The sequence below is a fragment of the Nelusetta ayraudi genome, unplaced genomic scaffold (genome assembly GCF_046127955.1).
Source record: "Nelusetta ayraudi isolate G7.1 ecotype Tasmania unplaced genomic scaffold, CSIRO-AGI_Nayr_v1 ptg000011l, whole genome shotgun sequence".
Lineage (NCBI taxonomy): Eukaryota > Metazoa > Chordata > Actinopteri > Tetraodontiformes > Monacanthidae > Nelusetta > Nelusetta ayraudi.
The window spans coordinates 7,311,743-7,331,086 of NW_027466061.1; the positions used below are offsets into that span (position 1 = coordinate 7,311,743).

At 43.3% G+C, this 19,344-nt stretch overlaps 1 protein-coding gene across 2 annotated transcripts; it reads left to right on the forward strand.

Moving 5' to 3' along the window:
• The first annotated feature begins 1,172 nt into the window (after nucleotides 1-1,172).
• Nucleotides 1,173-17,973, forward strand: brwd3 (bromodomain and WD repeat domain containing 3). Of its 2 annotated transcripts, none has more exons than XM_076020357.1 (40): nucleotides 1,173-1,349; nucleotides 1,493-1,551; nucleotides 1,656-1,685; nucleotides 1,867-1,926; nucleotides 3,075-3,225; nucleotides 3,399-3,497; nucleotides 3,615-3,775; nucleotides 4,380-4,601; nucleotides 4,779-4,879; nucleotides 4,972-5,042; nucleotides 5,460-5,560; nucleotides 5,782-5,822; nucleotides 5,915-6,019; nucleotides 6,122-6,272; nucleotides 6,387-6,521; nucleotides 6,620-6,748; nucleotides 9,186-9,411; nucleotides 9,510-9,650; nucleotides 9,767-9,947; nucleotides 10,032-10,125; nucleotides 10,209-10,379; nucleotides 10,483-10,556; nucleotides 10,646-10,847; nucleotides 11,008-11,118; nucleotides 11,206-11,313; nucleotides 11,488-11,612; nucleotides 11,710-11,792; nucleotides 11,913-12,024; nucleotides 12,125-12,186; nucleotides 12,402-12,557; nucleotides 13,019-13,139; nucleotides 13,255-13,380; nucleotides 13,475-13,553; nucleotides 13,639-13,689; nucleotides 13,780-13,923; nucleotides 14,008-14,160; nucleotides 14,250-14,419; nucleotides 14,647-14,735; nucleotides 14,952-15,083; nucleotides 15,178-17,973. In XM_076020357.1, the coding sequence occupies exons 1-40, from the start codon at nucleotides 1,316-1,318 to the stop codon at nucleotides 16,089-16,091; spliced, it is 5,475 nt and encodes a 1,824-aa protein (XP_075876472.1). In that variant the 5' UTR covers nucleotides 1,173-1,315; the 3' UTR covers nucleotides 16,092-17,973. The 2 variants fall into 2 exon arrangements, with proteins under 2 accessions (XP_075876472.1, XP_075876473.1); XM_076020358.1 differs by having other exon boundaries at nucleotides 6,125-6,272.
• The last annotated feature ends 1,371 nt before the right edge of the window (nucleotides 17,974-19,344 follow it).

A 19,344-nucleotide genomic window follows, 5' to 3' on the forward strand; every position in this document is an offset into this window, starting at 1 on the left:
CTTAGATATGAGCAGTCCAGTTGTGTATACGCTTCTTTTGGCTTATCATTGCCATCTCATAAACCCTTATTAAAATGACCACACTATAGAATACACTGTGGTTCAGCTTACCTTTTAAGGGCATGTTGTTTTTTCAAGTCCTCAAATGGATGCTGCAGTGGGTAAGGTATGCAGTTTTTTTCTATGTCAGTTAACTCATTGATAGGGTCTCGCAAGTCATCCTGTACCACATCTTGTTTTCAGCCTGATTGGGTGTCTGAAAACTGTAGACTGAAATTTGAAGATTTTCTGTGAAAATTACCTTTTGTAGTATTTCTCTCACTCTAGCAACTAAATATATTACATAAGTGGTATCAGTGGCCTTCAGACATTGCTATCCTTCATTTCATTATTTATATTCTCAAGTCTCATCCCAAGCAAACCACCCATTGAGAATTATCATTTAGTAAAAAGCTTCAGGTGACCTTTTCTACCAATAGGCAGTGTTATTGAGAACTACACATAAAAGAAAATTTCTTTTCACCTTTCATGAAGAAAGATACTATAACACATCACATGCCAACACACCTGTCACTTCAGGGATTAATTACTGCATATATGCCTCTGTGATTGACATGTTTTGTGTTTTCTATGGCGAGGGCAATTTGCTTTTGGGGCAGTCGAGAAAACAAGGGACATCACTTCATCTTGTTGACGTTGTCAGAAGTTTCTTCTCTTTTTTGTTAGAAGGCAGTCTGAAAACTAAAGGAATTATATTCAACAACAACAAAAAACAATGTGAACACTGTCCATACATGTTAGGTAAGATTTTCTATTTATTATAGCAGAAGACCCAAAGTAAAATAAATTGAATCATTTTAATCAATAAGGATGGACAATACACAAGTAGGAAATGGATTACTGTGACTGCTTTGTACCAACAGCTTAATATACATTAACCTTAAATATAATTCATGTAGATTTTAACCAAAACACACACCGAGACAAACCAAACGTTATAAAACTCATGTGCAAATATTTCGCATGTTCGTTTAATTCTAAAGGGGAAAGCTGGGACACGTAAATACATACTGAACGTTGCTTCTGTATTCATTGAATATCAAAGGCAACCCAAACGAATTAACGTGGTGCAATTCTACATTCCTACACTGGGGGGTGCTAACACAAAGCACCAGGTGGTCTGCGAACAACTTGAGAAAGGAGGCCAGTCACTAGCCTGTTTTAGCTTCTTCCATCTAGCTACTGTTAGCTAGCCGGCGGCTAACGAGCAGGCTAAATCGTCAGTTTGTTTTAATGTCGCCCGTCTTTATCCGCGATGGCAAGAGAAGAATGTTCACAAATCGAAGCTGGTGAGTACCGGTTGGGTTTAAAAAAAATTAATAGCGTTGAGCATTTATGTAGTTAGCTCCAAGCTAAGTAACCCGCATCTAGCCACGTTAGCTCGGCTTAGTAACAGTGTTGGGACTTAGCTAATACACAATTTTCTTCTCAGAACTATATTACCTCATCGCCAGATTTCTACAGTCGGGACCATGTAAAAAGGCAGCAAAGGTACCGCCCGGAAACATCGCGTTATTCTCAGATACCAGTATTCGATTGTCTGAACGGGTAGCTGGTGCTAACCGCTAACGATAACCGTGTCTCTGTGTTGTTAGATTCTGATCGAGGAGCTGGAGGAGTATGAGGTAGGTGCAAGTGGTCCTTTCTGTATTTTTCCTCGTGTGGTTTCCGTATTACTGCCCATCTGCCTGCTTTTACGCAACTTTTCCACAAATTTCGTCGGTTGTTCGCGAAGGAGCGTGTCACCGAGTCGATTCGAAGCCGACAAAATTCGACCTTCTCTTACACCGTGCTTTTTAACTTTAGTTGGTCCCAGAACGATGGAGTTGGGACGGAAAGAAATACAAACGGACCTTCCAAGATTGGGTGAGTGCGAACTGTCAGTTTTTTTTTTTATTTTCCGTGGATAACTTCATCGTCATATTTACATTGTAAACAATCGAATTTTACTTTTTCGGTTTTCCCTGGTTTAACGTAACGGTTACTGTACGGGCGGAAGCAAAATGTTTGTGTTTATAAAGATGCCTTAAAACAGTAATGTTATTGAAGGGCCATTTTTCAATATTTGCTGGCTTTGCTATTGTGCTGGCTAATAGGAGGAGAAAGAAGCAAGGTCATTTGTGATTGGCTGAGCATGGCTCAGGATCTGCCAGTCTTCTGGTGGAGCCAATGAAATTCCGTTTCGACTCGCAAGCAAACCGGAAGGATAGTAAAGACGTGCAATGATTGGTTTGCGACTCCTCCTCATGCGCTCTCCCTCCATATCTCTAATTGTTTTTGAACGAGCTGCGTTCGAAAACAATGCAATAAATGGCGTCACAAATAGAAAAATGAAGTTTTTTTTTTTAATATATATATATATATATATATATATATATATATATATATATATATATATATATATATATATATATATATATATTTTTTTTTAAATTTCAGACAATAGGATTGCCTTTTCCTGAAAAACAAGTTAATCATAAAAGATTTTTGATGTCGCCAAAAATGCTGATTAACAAACATTTTTTTGTGTCTCTGAAATAACCTAACTAGTTTTTGACCAGATTTTAAAAGTTTAGGGTGTTTTTTTTTTTGTTGTTTTTTTTTGTTGTTGTTTAATGTTTCTACACTCCTTCAAATTTCAAATGATGGTTTATTTATTTGGTTGTTTTTGTGTCAAAAAATAAAGCAATTATGATGCGTCCTCGGTATTGGTATATAGTGAAAATGTAAAAAAAAACAAAAACCCCTGTGTAAGAAAAACATTTTAAATAACCTTTTTTTTTCCACAAGTGTGGTTAGACTCTCATAATTTATGTGTGTCATTTTGGTTTTAGTTAACTGGCACAGAAAGGTATTCTTGCTGTTTTTCAGTTAAATTCTGATTTCAGAGTTCCTGTAAAAGTCACAGGATACTAAAAATAGGCCTCTGTCTTTTGAATAATGAATTAACAATGTCATAAGATCTGCTGATACATTGCCTGTGTCACATTCTAACTGGTAAATGTCCTTTACAGGTGATTTTAAACCAGCACATTCCTGCAGACTATCTGCTCCGTGTTTGCCAGCGGATTGGCCCTCTAATTGAGAAGGAGATCCCACCTAGTGTTCCTGGAGTCCAAACACTCCTCGGGTTGGGAAGACAGTCTTTGCTGCGCACTACCAAAAGTAAGCTTTTTCCACTTATAGTTAGCATGGGCACCTTTGTCTGTAATTGCTTTGTCTGTGACTTATTTTATCTATTTAGTTGCACTTGTCTTTTTTTCTCTGCAAAAAAAAAATCTGTTTTGAAACTTGTATTTTTATAAGTTGTTAAATAATTATCTTTTTGTGCATTTAAGGTTGCAGCCACAAAATATGCAGTGGTTCAGCGGCAGTTGCGCTTCACAGAGGGCGCCCACCAGAACCGCCAACCAACTCTGGAGGTCCTCCCAATGTTGGTGTGTAAAAGTTTTTTGTTTTTAGAAAAAAACAAAACTCCCTCGAAGTCGCTGATGTTTTTGCAGTCGATCATTTACTTCCCCAGATTCTAATTTGTCTTCTGTCTTCCTATCAAGTGTCCACCATGGGTGCTCGCCAGGCCACAGGCTTGGCTCGGTTTGGCCAGGCCTTGCCGTCTTCCACATACCAACACATGAAGATACACAAGCGTATCCTCGGCCACCTCTCCTCAGTTTACTGTGTAGCCTTTGACCGCACGGGTCGTAGGATTTTTACGGTGAGTGATGGAGGAGATCAATTGAAACTTTTTAGATGTTAGAATTATGTAGATTATGACAGATTAGTTGGGTCAAAGTGCATCAACAAATAGGTACAGATAGTACAGATGGGATTTTATGTAAAAACCCATTCTGAAATTCAGGTCGGGATCCAACCTTCACTTCATAAAACTTGAGCCTCATTCAGTGTACAAGAAATGTCTTCACAATGTCTTAACATTTATAGTAATAGAATATCCAGTTCGGCATTTAAGTTATTTTATGTTTTTATATTTTTAGGGTAATTTGCAGTCTGTGTGGGTTTTCAAACAGCTACCTGTTTGAACATGGTCACCTTTACAAAATGAACTCGTGATCAGCTGACTCAGATATTTTCTTTCAGTTTACACCTATGACTGCTTCCACACAGAAAACAAAACCAAATGTCTTAAATTTCCCCCAATACGGTGATTTCATGTCTTCATATAACCACATTAAACTCACACCTCTCTTTGTTCACAGTCTTTGGAAGGTTGGCCAAACAGTTTAAAGGGTGGCCAAGACAATTAACTGTTTTGAATCTGTTTTTTTGTTTATTTTTCCCCCCATGCGTAATGCATTCAGGGTTCTGATGATTGCCTAGTGAAGATCTGGGCCACAGATGATGGCCGACTACTAGCAACACTCCGTGGCCACTCGGCGGAGATATGTGACATGGGTGTCAACCACGAGAACACGCTCCTTGCCTCAGCAAGCTGTGACAAAAGCATCAGAGTGTGGTGTCTACGCACCTGTGCCCCCATCACTGTTCTGCAGGCCCACGGGGCCTCTATCACATCCATCCTGGTGAGGCTACTGCATGTTAAAGAACTAGTCATATGTAATCATATTGCACATTATTTTCTATTCTAATTGAGGTTATGTGCTGTCACATATTAATGTTCTGTTTGTTGTTGTGATAATATGATAACATGCTGTTATTCCTTTACATTCTACTGTAAATCTGTGTTTGTATCCCCTTAGTTTTGTCCTGTGGTCAAAGGGACGTCACGGTACTTGGGATCCACGGGCGCAGACGGCATGGTGTGTTTCTGGAAGTGGCATTCAGTCAGCATGAAGTTCGAGTAAGTGATTCTGTTTATCGTTGGGCTTTCTGTAGCTTCAATAAAGATTGTGCTTTTCCTCGAAAGTAACGAGAGCCCTAATGTTTCTTCAGGGAGCAGCCAGTCAAGTTTGTGGAGCGGTCACGTCCAGGAGTCCAGGTCTCAACTTCCTCTTTCAGTAGCGGTAAGTGTTTTTCTCTTCATGTAATTTCATTTCAGTTTTTAGCTGCTCTGAGTGTAGGGAATCATAAATATTATTTATGGAACTATAATTATTTATCAAATAAATATAGTTCCACAATTGCAAATGCATCAGTTAGCTGTTCCCCTGGCAGATGAACACAAATTCTTTGTGGGACATATAACACCACAACTGTTAAATGTCTTGTATTATAGCCAGTGGAGTGATGAGATTTTTTGGCAATGTGAGATTTTAGATTTAGGAGTTGAAACCCTCCAGATGCCTTCTCAGTTTTCTTGCTTTTATAGTAATTCTAATGGAGGAAAGAGGAAAAATGATGTCATGGTGCTGATAGTGTTGATGAAGTCAATAGTAGCTGTTCTTATTTTTTATGTTTGTAATCTATGTTTACCTTCATAGGTGGTATGTTCATGGCCACTGGGAGCACTGATCACATGATCAGGGTCTACTACCTCGGTGCTGACACCCCAATGAAGGTGTCTGAGATGGACGCTCATACGGTAAAGAAACATTTACTTTGGATTGTCTTGTTTCTCTCTGTGAAATATTCCACTTTTGTAGTGGCAAAGGAATAAATGTTGTGCAGTCTGACACTCGCTAAGACTATTTTTTGAAAATGTCGGAAAGCCTTTGCAAACCTTTTGTGGTTACAAAGCAGTAGCGTGGGCTGACATTTCAACAAGGGCTACTTGAATACAAGTGTTCTCTTTTCTCCTTTCAGGATAAAGTTGTAGTTGTCCAATTTAGCAATAACAGTGACAGGTGAGTTTGTTTGGTACAGTTTACGCAAATGTTAATCCAAGTAAATGTGCATTTGAAACCCTTTAAACAGTTTAGTCTCTGCGTACATCCAGTTTAAGGTTTGTGAGTGGCAGTCGAGATGGCACAGCCAGGATCTGGCATTACCAGCAACAAGAATGGAAAAGTGTTGTTTTGGACATGGCTGCAAGGCTGCCTGGGTGAGAGAGCTTTTATTTATTTTTAATCATCCGCTTATTTATTTTTGATTTTAGTGAGTTTCGCCCGCTTAATGTCTGGTATGAATTACCCCCTTCTTCCAGCAGTACCATCACTAATGGGGATGATAAAACCAAACTGGTGGTGACAATGGTGGCCTGGGACCGTACAGACAGCACTGTCATCACAGCAGTGTCAAACTACTTGCTCAAAGTGTGGAGCACCACCACTGGACAACTGCTGCATGTTTTGTCTGTGAGTGGATCAAGCCGTTGTTCTCATTGTTCTGCTGCTTTTGATATATATATATATATTTTTAAAGCAGAGCAGTATTGACATGTGAGCAAAAAATTGTTTTTGCCGTTAAAGGGTCACGATGACGAGGTGTTTGTAATGGAGGCTCACCCATTTGACTCCCGTATCATGCTGTCTGCTGGCCACGATGGCAACATTTACATGTGGGATCTGACCAAAGGAGCCAAAATCCGCAACTTCTTCAACATGGTTAGCTGCCGAACCAATGAGAGGCATCCCGGTGACGAGCGATGCCTCTTCTTTTTCTGTCACGATTATTATGATAATATTTCAATGTCTGCTTCCAGATCGAAGGCCAAGGCCACGGTGCTATTTTTGACTGCAAGTTCTCAGCAGATGGGCAGCATTTTGCTTGCACTGACTCACACGGCCACTTGCTCATCTTTGGCTTTGGCTGCAGCCGACCATATGAGAAGGTAAGGGCGCATTAATGTTGATTAAACACATTCACTTCCAGCGGCCCTCACTTATCAAACAAGTTTAGAGAGCAGTTCCAAATTCGGGTGCAAAAATAATCTCATGCCAGATTCCGAGTGAGTTGCATGGAGCGTGTGTGTTCCCATTCAATTACCACACCTCTATTTCTTCATTGTTTGGCTTTGCCTTGCATCTGAATTTAAACAACATACAGGTTCATAAATACAGTATAAGCAAAATTCCTTGAAATTTTGCCCAAAAGATATGAGAAATAGATAACTGTGTGCTGTTGGACAGTGGCACACTGTCTTGGGATGGCACACCAAAACTAAAAGCCATCATTTCAGGATATCATGATACTGTTGTAGTAAACCAGCCAGTAGAAAACTATCAGAAAGACGTAAGGAAATGTCTCCTGATATACTTTGGTTTATTGTTATATTTAATGTTACTAATGATCTAATGTGCACAGACTCTATCTGTGATAAACCATAGGCAAAATCAGTTATTCTGACATCATAATAATAATAATAATGATAATGATAATGATAATGATAATGATAATAATAATGATATTTAGTCCCTCTATTAATTATCAATTATAGTTGTAATAATAGCCTGTAGGTATTTCTATTCAGACAAATGAAACTCAACTATCAATAAACAAGCTTTAATTGATTATGTCATGATTTGTAATTTAATGGAAACACACTAAACAAAACATACATTTCTCCAGATGACCTTACTATCTAGGCTAGCCGTCAATTTCATTATTACGGGTAAACAGTCATGATTTCAGCTGTTGGTCCAGGAACAGGTCGAGCAGTTGCTTTTGTTGAGTCCTGCCTGGCTTCTGGCTGTTATTGACGCTGGCTGTGTATCCTGCTCTGTATTTTCCTCTACTCCATCCTCCTCCTCTTCCTCCTTCTCCTCCCCCTCCTGCTGCCTTGTTGTCTCTTTCTCTCCTGTTCTAATACTCTTTTTAAAATAAGAAGAGATGTCTGTGGACTTTCTCTTCATTGTCTGAAAATGACATGACATATACAAGCAGCAGCTAACGTTAGCTACGTAACTCAGTTCTACATGTCAAAAACCCGTCAAAAGGCTGCTCTACAGGTGCTGTAGCGGCACTATTTAGCACTCAAAAAGTACACGTTAGGACTCATACTTCCCCCTCTTCTTTTACTAAAGAATATTTTGACTTTATGACTTATTTTGACTTACTGAGGCTCGGCTCCGATCGGACCAGAGGGAGCCGAGCCGATCGGGGCGCTCCGATCAGGGCTGATTTCAACACGGGTCCCTTGCCGGGTTGTTTGACGCGTCTTCTCTGTCTTCTCTCTTAACTCCATTTGAGGTCATTTATCTGTGTAGATAGAAGCGGCGGTCACGCGTACACGCTGAGCCGTGGCTATCTGAGCGCGTAACAGCGGCCGGGGGGAGGGAATAGGGGGTGCTGTGAGTGAGGGAAGATCAAAAGCGGCTTGTCTGGCTGGCTGAGCATTTGGGGTGAAATGCATTGTAGTAGGGTCAGTACCCTACTACAACCTATACTGGCCAGTGGGGTGGCCAGTAAATTTATAGGGGGGGCCGTGGCCACCCCTGGTGGCGCCACTGCTGTTGGACGCCTTAGAATTGACAATAACTTGAGTCGGAACCAACAAGAACTCTCAGGAAGTCACTACTCCAGCTACTAGCTTTAATTCGGGCAGTGATCTCCAGTTGATGCGTGAATTATGATTTTCTACGTATGGGATACATATCCTGTAGCTCGGCTATACAGGAAATGCTACATCATTCTAGTTCTTCCTGTCTCTTTTTTTTCTTTTCTTTTTAACTGTTCCAGCTGCTATATTCACTACATGTATGCCAGCTTGGTAACATCTGGTTGACAAGTGGCTGGCTGTGGCGAAAGCAAGGCAATTTAGATGAGGCCGTGAGATAAAGTTTAAATGTCCATATTTTCTCTGTGCAATGTCCTTGATGATGATGCATGTTTATAATTGGATTGGATTGATACTGGATTCAATTTTCCCATTTTTTTCATTATCATTGTGAGCCCATACCTGCATTTAATGGCACACTTTATGTGGGAGCTGTTGTGGTTTTGGGTTCAGATACTTTAGATCAAGTTGACAAAAACAGGCTAACAAACAGTGTAGTGTTTTTCCAACAGTCAGACCTCACACACCGAATTTCACTTCAATGATTTTCTGGAACATGCTGTTGTCTTCGGTATTTGCATTGTATATCAAATCTTTTCACTGCTTTTATGATGCTCTTGTCTCTGGGCCTCAGCCGAGCTCGTCATTACAGTCTCAATACTTACTGTCTTTAAATGCAATATTTTGCTTTTTACCCAGGACAGAGGAAATCAGAGCAAGGTATGAAGGATCTTTCTCACTTGAACGCTCATGTGGTTCTTATTTCCTCCAGATTCCTGAGCAAATGTTTTTCCATACGGACTACCGGCCTCTTATCCGCGACTCTAACAACTACGTGCTGGACGAGCAGACACAGCAGGCGCCACACCTCATGCCCCCACCCTTCCTAGTGGACGTCGACGGGAATCCTCACCCTTCAGACTATCAGCGCCTGGTGCCGGGGAGGGAGAACTGCAAGGAAGATCAGCTCATACCTCAGCTGGGATACATGGCGAACAGTAAGATCTGCCTCCTCGTTAATTGATTCATTCAGAATTTTTTGCAGTCACTGAAACTTGGTGTCACACAATTTGATGTCTTAAATTCTGTTGCTCAGGTGATGGGGAGTTGGTTGAGCAGGTACTTGGTCAGCAGACCGCAGAGAACAGAGATAGCTTGCTGGACAATCTCATCAGACAGCTGCAGAATGACCAAGACGAGCGTCAGAACATTCAGCAGCAGCCTGAAGGAGCTGAAGGTGCATTTTACATGTTCGTTATCCTCAGCCTGAATTGTTTTATTGGGGTTTAAAGCTTTTGGCCTCTTGAATTCTATAACAATTTTGCTGCTTTTTTTTTTCTTTTTTTTTTTAAGCAGTGGATGGAGCTGAGGCGGCTGACTCCCCCGCCGCTGCCGGAGCACGCAGAACAGGCCAGGTGGACGGGGTGTGGCAGATGCAGCACAACGCCCTGCGCAGTCAGGTGGCCACCGAGAGGGACCTGCTGGCCTGGAGCCGCAGAGTCGTGGTCAACGAGGTGCCGCAGGGGATCTACAGGTCAGGTGGCTGGAGTGAGGTGTCGTTGCTAGCTTGCATTTCATCGCTTGTGTCCGTGCTTACGTGCGCCTGCTCACTTTGCAGAGTTTTGGAGGAGAGCAGACAAGCCAAAGGAGACATGGAATGTTCACTGTACAACGCAGAGAGGAGGAAGAAACCGGTGCCCTGCACACCAAAGGTCGGTCACGCTTTGCCAAATTTGGTCTTTGGGCTGTTTCGTTTCCGCCCTCATTTTCCACCCTCCTTCCTTGCACTTGGTAGACTGATCCCCTCAGCACCCGCCTGCGATCCCTGCGACCCACAAAGAAGAAGCCGCAGCACCACGCCTACCAGACCCGCTCGGCTCAGGTCCGCCGCCCAGGCACCAGGAGGCGAAATCCAAGCAACCGCCTCAACTCAGAGAGCCACATGGAGTCAGACACTGATGGGGAGGTGTGTTCAGTCTTTATATACAGAAAAAAAGATAATTATGACATTATAAAGCAACACTTATGATCGATCCAAAAGATAAAGCTCTTTGTCTCTCGGTCAACAGGCAGCGGAACAAGCGGAGCAAAGCGACCTCTCTTCCGATGGCGAAGCTCGGTGGCAGAGTGAAAGTAGCTCCAGGTAAAGATCTCCAACCGTAGCACCTCACCCTTCCCAACATGTAGTCACATTTCCTCAAGGTCAACCGCAATGTCTTTCTCCATGCTCAGCGACTCCTCCAGCGAATATTCAGATTGGACAGCAGATGCAGGGATCAACCTCCAGCCGCCCAAGCGGTCGTCAAGGAGGCCTGCACGGCCTCAGGGTTACAGCAGCTCGGAGGAGGAGGAGGGGGATGATCAGACAAAGGAGGCAAAGAAGAACGAAAATGAGGAGAAGAAGAAGAAGAAGAAGCCCAAGGAGACAAAACAAGTGAGCTTCAGCAGATTTTTGATGCTGACGTGTGGAATCTTTAGTTTTAATTGCTTGCATTTGCAAAAAAAAAAAAATCCATGCTGCATTTGAAAAGATATTCCACTGTGTCACTTCTTGCCCCCCACCCTAGTTCTCACTTTATCGTGTTTGCTTCTAGAAGCCTCCATCATCTCTTGGTGGACTTGATGCAGAAGAGTGGCTGCCTCCATCTTGGATTATGGAGACCATCCCGAGACGTTCTCCTTTTGTTCCACAGATGGGTGACGAGGCAAGACATGCGACACTAACTGGAGGCTGAGATAGCTAAACTGAAGTGTTTGCATTTTAAACATGGTCGCTCTTCTCTTCCCTGCAGCTTATCTACTTCAAACAAGGCCATCAGGCCTATGTGAGGGCCGTCCGCAGGGCCAAGGTCTACAGCATCAACCCTCAGAAACAGCCCTGGAACAGACTCAACCTCAGGGTTGGTTTCATTTTCCTGAACCAAACATCTTTGTTGCATATGTTTTAGTACCCAAGTCTTAAAATGCTATTGCATGAATTTAATTTCATGAATACTAATCCCTACAGTTTGAAGATGATATTAGTTTTCCTCTAACAACCTTAACTTAAACAACTGCTTCTTTTGGATCGGCAGGACCAAGAATCAGTAAAGGTTGTTGGAATAAAATATGAGGTTGGACCTCCCACACTCTGCTGCCTAAAGCTGGCTTTCTTGGATCCAGTCTCAGGGAAGATGACTAATGACTCTTTCTCCTTGAAGTGAGCATTTTAGACACTGAATTTATAGCACAAGATTAAGACGATTGTACATAAGAACACAGGAACTCCCTCACCCTCTTCCTCTCTCGCTCTAAAGGTACCATGACATGCCTGATGTCATTGACTTTTTGGTGCTCCAGCAGTTTTATAATGAGGCTAAAGAGCACAACTGGCAACCAGGTAGGTCTACTAAAGAATTTTACTGCATGCTGTCAATGTTGTGAGCAGAGCTATAATGTTTAATGCCCTCTTGTGTTTTCTGTGTTTGCTTGTTTGTTTTGTTTCTTTTCTTGTCACCAGGTATGCGTTTCCGCAGCATCATTGACGACGCCTGGTGGTTCGGCTCCGTAGAGGATCAGGAGCCTCTGCAGCTGGAGTACCCAGACAGCCTCTTCCAATGCTATGCAGTCAAGTATGTCTGCATGTCTCCAGTTTACGTGGCAACCGGAGGAATGCTTTTCAATAGTACTGCAAAATAATTGCTCAATGTTGCTATTGATTGGCTTTATTAGGTGGGACAATGGTGAGGGGGAGAAAATGAGTCCCTGGGACATGGAGCCTATTCCTGAGGGAGGTCTGTATTGATGTGTTCAGATTTATTTTTATGTAGCCGACATATAATATGACATTCTTTCCTCTTTCCCCTTCACTTGGTAAATATATTATTGTAAAATTCAATATTTTTACTTGACACCTGAGTCAGAAATGAATCCTACCCGTGATGAGCTGACGGTCTTCCTGGGAACAAGTTGAGAAGTAATTTATTGGCACGTTGTGTGGCTCTTTCAGCCTTGCTGCCAGAGCAGGTCGGCGATGGCGTGGAGGTGGATGAGGAGGAGCTGAAGGCACTTCTTTACAAGCCTCAGGAAGGAGAGTGGGGCGCGCACACGCAAGATGAAGAGTGCGAGAGAGTCATCAGTGGCATTGATCAGCTTCTTACACTGGGTAAACCACCACATATTTAGATATCTCGCGCTGCCGTTCATTAATATACAGGGTAACACTCGGATGTAGCTTAACTTCATTGACTTAAAAAATATTGTCATTAAAGTATGCAATAAGTGTGTGTAGAATGAAATTCTGTTGCATACAGCATAACAGAAAATAATAAAAACAATAAATGTATAAAAATATTTTTTTTATAAACAAAGTGCAAGAGATAAGAGATAAATAATGATACTGTACATGTGTGCAAGATCTTGATATAATAAATATTGACGGTAGTTGTTGTTTGGACTTCTGTCACCATCTGTCACTTTGTTTGCTCCCAGTTGAATACATCAATAGTAACAGCTGGCTGTAAAAATACTTACATTTTTTTTTTTTTAATAGATAAATAAATAGTAGGAATTGCCTTTAGTTTTGCTCGGGCTGCCCTCACTTTTGGCTACTGTGTGTTTTCGCAGAGGTAGCCAAGGCTTTTGCATCACCAGTAAACCTGCAGGACTACCCTCTGTACTGCACTGTGGTGGCTTACCCCACCGACCTCGGCACCATCCGCAAAAGACTGGAGAACCGCTTCTACAGGTGCAGCAGCAAGTCTCTCTTCCCTCAAATGAATCCATGCAATCTAAACATAAAAATCTCCCTTAAACAATGTAATTCCAATGCAAGTCTAATGTGCTGACTCTGTCTGCATCAGGCGAATCTCCGCGTTGATGTGGGAGGTGCGCTACATTGAACACAACACTCGCACTTTCAATGAACCCCAGAGCCCAATTGTAGCAACTGCCAAAATGGTGACCGATGTTCTCCTGCACTACATCGGGTGAGTTCAACTTTCCTTCTTCTTTTTGATGCTGCTTCACGGTCGTTGGTTTTCAGTGCTTCTTCACGCTTGTGGCTCCTCTGACCTTTTTCAGGGACCAGAGCTGCACTGATATTTTGCATCTGTATCACAAGCTGAGGTCTGAGGTCAGCAGTGAGGAAGAAGAAGCGACTGTAAGTCTTTGTTCTTTACTACACATTTCTGCTGCCACTCCCCATTCTCTCTGTGTAAATAGCTGTGTACGCGCTGGCCTTGCAGGGTGAACTGGACATCGACTCCGACACTCCAGGAACGTCTACAGGGCACCGGGTAAGGGGGCCGACACCAGCACAGCGTTGCAAACTGAATTGGCATTTGAAACCGCCAGTCGTTGATTCAGTCTTGATTTTCCTCTGACAGGAAGCAAACGCAAATTCCAAGAAGCGCGGCGTGGCTTTGGACGTGAAGGCGTGGCAAAGTCAGTGCCGAGAACTGTTGCGACGAATGACCGTCTCCCCCGATTCAGGACCTTTCAGGCAGCCAGTGGATCTCTTTGAGTATCCGGTAAAGTGACTCTTTGAATAACATTTGAGCTCTGTACTACAGCCACAAAGATGCATTAACGTATATTGTTGTCGTCGTTGTTAGGACTATCGGGACATCATTGACACGCCCATGGATCTGGGAACCGTGTCGGAGACGTTGTATGAAGGGAACTATGAAAACCCAGTGGAGTTCGCCAAAGACGTTCGCCTCATTTTCAGCAACTCCAAAGCATACACACCAAACAAGAAATCACAAGTATGTGAAGACATAGCCTCTGCAATTTGTAATCAAAAAGAGAGTAATTTAGAGGCTCTAACTGTGACTCCTTGCTTTTTTCCGACTAGATTTACACCTTGACCCTCAGCCTGTCGGCCTTCTTCGAGAAGAGCATCATCACCATCATCTCAGACTACAAGTCCGCCATTCAGAATGAACGGCGGACTCGGCAGAGACAAACCTACAGGAAAGAATTGCACAATGGAGGCAGCTCCCCACGCATCAGCCCATCCCCCAGGTACCAATCCACATTTCACACCCCCTAGTCATCTCTGTAGAACATGTCTTGAAATCCTTACAGCTTCTCATGTTTTCCATATTAGACATTAGTTTTAGGAGTACTTGACAGCGATGTTGTGCTCTGCTCTCCTCTAGCAGAATTACCAAGTTCCAAACTGAAAGCTAACTAATAGTTCTTAACACTGTGTGTTTAAGCTTCCAATTCTAAATCCTGCTCTCCTTTAGCCCAAAAGGGAAGCACAAGTCAGGGAAGGCGTCAAAGCCAAAAAAGTCCCAGACCTCAGCCAAGAATCATTCTCAGAGATCATATCAGGGTAAGGCTGCATAATGTTCATTATAGTGTGATGTTCTGCTGGAAAGCACTGGTGTCACTGCATCCTCATGTTTGTTTTTTATGAATGCCAACAATGAGATACAACTAAAGATACAAAGATACAACTAAATACAACGGCTTTAGTCGAACCCTGGCTACATGATGCCGTGTCAGTCTTCTGCTGTCCTGTTCACTGATGAGACCTTCGCTGTTTCAGCTCATAGCAGCAGTGTAGCAGAAGAAGAGGAGGTCCAGCCCTCCTCACCAAGTTCAGGGACAAGCAGTGGGAGCAGAAATGAACGGCCGCTTTTCAAGACTTGCGGCCAAGCAGCACCGGTTAAGAAGTCAGGTATGGCGAGCTACCGGGAAACATGTCGCAGCACATCAATTGTGGCTACGTGGAAACTGAACCGGTGTTGTTTTTGTCTTAGTTTTGCCCTCAGCTCAACGGCAGCGCAAACCGCAGACGAGTAACGGCTCCAGAACGCAGCACGGTCGAGAAGCGCCGCAGCGTTCCCACGAGAACGACAATGAGGAGGAGGAGGAAGAGTCCAACGGGTCCAACAGCTCCTCGTCGGAGTCCTCGTCCACGTCGTCCTCGTCCTCGTCCTCGTCGTCATCCTCGTCGGACAGCGACGACAGCTCGGATTCTGACGTGGAGAAGTTTGTGGAAGGGGGAGACCACGACTACAGCAAAGCCCCCTGCCTGTCCGTGCGCCTTTCCACAAAGGGTAAGGCTGCGGCGGCCTCAGGGAAACGCAGACTGGAAGAAGGGGAGGTCGGCGCACAGAAAGCCAAGAGGGCACGTGTGCAGCTGCCAGTGGAGGAAGAGGAAGAAGAGGAAGATGAGGAGGAGGGAGAGGACGATGAGGATGATGAAGAAGGAGAAGGGGAGGAAGAGGAGGACGAGGAAGAGGAGATTATGGAGCAGAAACAACCGGTGGTCATGATACATCAACAGGAGGAAGAGGAGCCAGATGAGGAAGAGGAGCCAGATGAGGAGGAAGAGCCTGAGGAGGAGGAGGAGGAGGAGGAGGAGGAGGAGGAAGAAGAAGGAGAGGGGCAGGAGGAGGAGGAAGAGGAGGGTGAGGAGGAGGAGGAGGAGGAGGAGAAGGAGGAGGAGGTGCAGAGAGGGGCTGCACCTGTGGCAGTCACCAGCAGTCCAAGGGGCAAGCAGAGCAAGTCCAGGCGGGTCAGCACGCGCAACCAAGGCCGCAGGACAGTTCTGTACCGGGACGACTCAGAGGACGACCGGTCCAAGGAGGACCCCCTCAACCTGGGCAGGTCCCGCTCCGGGCGGGTGCGCCGCATGACGGAGAAGGCTCGCGTCAGCCACCTGATGGGCTGGAGTCACTGACACATCACCTCTTCTCAAAACCTCAATAAATACACTGCTATCTGCACCATTCAGGGATTTTTTTTCAATTTTTTTGTACAAGTGTGTGTATATATATTACAAAAAAAAATCTATATATATGTGAACTCTCAAACTGATAGCTGGTCCTGATCACACGTTGCCAAGGAGCTTCCTTCCCTGACGGCCGCTGTTCAGCGCAGACCCTCCTGAACTGGACTTTCTCACCTCAGCCTTACCGCTGGAGCTGGAGGAGCCGCCCTCTTCCTCCTCCTCTTCCTCCTCTTCCAGGACTAAACACTAGACTCCTCCCTTCCACTTCTCCACTTTTCCTCCTGCTCACCAAAGAAGGATGCGGAGATGCCAAAAAAATAAATAAAAAGGTGCTCATATTTCCTCCGACATTTCGGGACGCTTTGTGTAAAAACTGTTCTGCTTGTCGTCACCTGCTTCGTCACGGCCGCCGTGCACCACAGGCAGCATCACCTGAGGCTGCCGACGGCCTTACAACCACAAGCCTTAGTTTTTACCCAGAGCTCACATCAGTCGGATTTAAATTTATCATCTGTGGCTGAGGAGGTTCATTTTGAGGGGGGGGGGCAATAACAAGACAGGCGCAAGAAATAACATCCATGAAAATAATTCCGTTTCATTTAAACATCCCGGCTCTTGCAGCCCTTGTTGGACACCTTGATGTCCATGGCTTGTGAATGTAAAAGGTTTTCTCACACTTTTGCTTCTAAGATTCTTCCACTTGAGGGTTTTGGATTAATTGACAAATTCCCCCTTTTTTTTTTTTCTTTAGGGTGAAAAAGCCACTGCTTCTCATTTTATTTTTGTTCACTTGTACTCCACGATGGATCAGAACCGACGCCATCCATGGTTGTTCCTTCTCAGCCCAATGTGCATGAAAAACACGGGGTCCCTGAACTGCTCTCCACAGAAATCTATTTATTTTTCCATTGTATTATACTTGGGGTTGCTTTAGCTATTTTGTACGTCGGTGGGAGGAGGGAAAAATAGAACTATTTGCACATTTACTTATTCCACATGGCAGCTGAGTGATACAGGTATTAGAGGGAAAACAAATGGGATACAACCTCTAATGATGATCTTTGTGTTTAAACAGCAAATGCATTCATTTGTGCAAAGATCATGATCAGTCTGTGTCTAATGACACTGAAAGTCTCACTGCTTTCTTAATGGCCTGAAGACAAAGTAGCAACCATGGATCAACTCTGAAAACACGGTGTGCCATTTTTTTTTTTACGCCCCATTGCCTGATTTTTCAACTCTGAACTCATTTCAAGTAGACGGTGTTTCTCATAACCCACTAAAATCAGTCATTGTCTATTTTTTCTGCCTGTTTTTATGAGGCGTCACTTACCCAGCCATGTCTCCCAAACGACTCATGGAACAACTTCAGAATGAATGCATCTCTCGCATCTTGCGTTTCCACCTGTGACGTGTTTACTGTGAAACTGAGCAGTCATTGACTTGTGCATCCCTCGAGTCAGATGAGAGAAACTAAGACGGGTGACTCGACAGTAGGTGCTCTTCTCCAGAGGTCTTCACTTTGGGCCTGGGTGTTGGTGATAACACATCGATCAGCATTGGTGGTGCTCCCAGTTACAGCATTAAAATAATGTCTAGGAATTATTGTGGTTAGGTGTGAAAAGACTCATGTTTTGGAATCGTATTTTGGCATAGTAGATGGCTTTCAGCCTTGCCTGCAAGTGGCAGATTAGTTGATGACAAACACGACAGTAATATTCGACTCTAGGTAGAATATGTGACTCTTTTATACACAATGTTTTGATTGTATGTGGTATTTTTTCCTCTTTTTTTTTCTTTTTTTTAAATAAAACTGCATTTCGGCAAGTCATGAAGTTTCCTGTGTGTCTTAAACAGAAGGGTTTTTTGGTGAATTCTGCCAGTGCTGAACAAGTGCATGCGTAGGAGCCTCTACCCATTGCTGCAACTGAGTCATCTGCAGCTTTTATGATCACTGGATCATGAACATCGACCCAAGCAAAAGATTTGCAGGTGAGGAGATAGCGGGAATGTTTATTGACTGCAATACACGGCCATAAATCGGACATTCCTATTTTGCAACAGCCTAACCACATTAATAAAGCAGAAGCCGGGCTGAGTCAGCCGAGGAACAAACAAGGCTGAGCTGTGACGCACTTGTGCTCGGACACACCTAGAAACTGCAGAAATGCTGGAGGATCATGGGAATTATAAAGGGATGCGAGGCATATAGATGCAGGCACCAATGTGAAGAATGCAAAACTTGTAGTCTCATAAACATTGGTGTGAAGAACAAATGAAAAAAGAATGAATATGTAAATGTAATTGGTTAGTATAGATATATATTGCTTTAAGTTATACTGTTGTGTTGCTTAGACAAAGAAAATCTTCACTGTGCAATTGTGAAGACCAATATATCTGTACATTGTCAGCACTGAAAAATAGTCTACACTTGAGGCAATAAATTAGAGACGACAGTGAACAGACTGAAAAACTGAATAACAGCAACTTTGAGGCCAAAAGTATCCACACTAAACCAGATACCGGGGATTTTTATAATTTTTCCTATATATCACACCACAGTATGACATACACACACAAACACATACATACACCAATATAAAAACGATGTGTCATCAGACCATCAGATTCCATTAAGTCTGGGACTTGAGTATGCAGAGTTTCCTATGAGGCCCAGGCTGTCAAACCACTGCTAAGTGACCCAAAGGGATCCTGTGAACTACTTTATCCATATGAAAAAACCATATAAACACGTGTCATGGAACAACATTATGATAATTATAATTATTGTTCATAATTTACATTTATAAAGGTATGGATGGTTGTACAGCGATTATTCAAAGGCATCACTTGTACATTTTGTGATCATATACTGATACCTGTGGTCATATAATCCTGAAATGAGAGCTTGCAGATATATATAACATTGCCTGACACCAACCCAACTCAGATCAAATTTTTTGGCCATGCAGAACTTGTGCTCCAGGCCAATGTGTGTTATTCCAGAGGGCAGTGCAAAAGAAGAGCCCGGTTCTACTCTCATGCTCTGCGCAAACACACACAATGGCTGCAAAGCGATAAAGCCCGATGCCAACCTCACCCCATGTGATTCCACTAATGTGATGGCAAAGGCACAAGTACATAAACATGACAATGTGACTGTGTAAACGTGTAGCATAAATAAAGGACTAGAGGCGAAGAG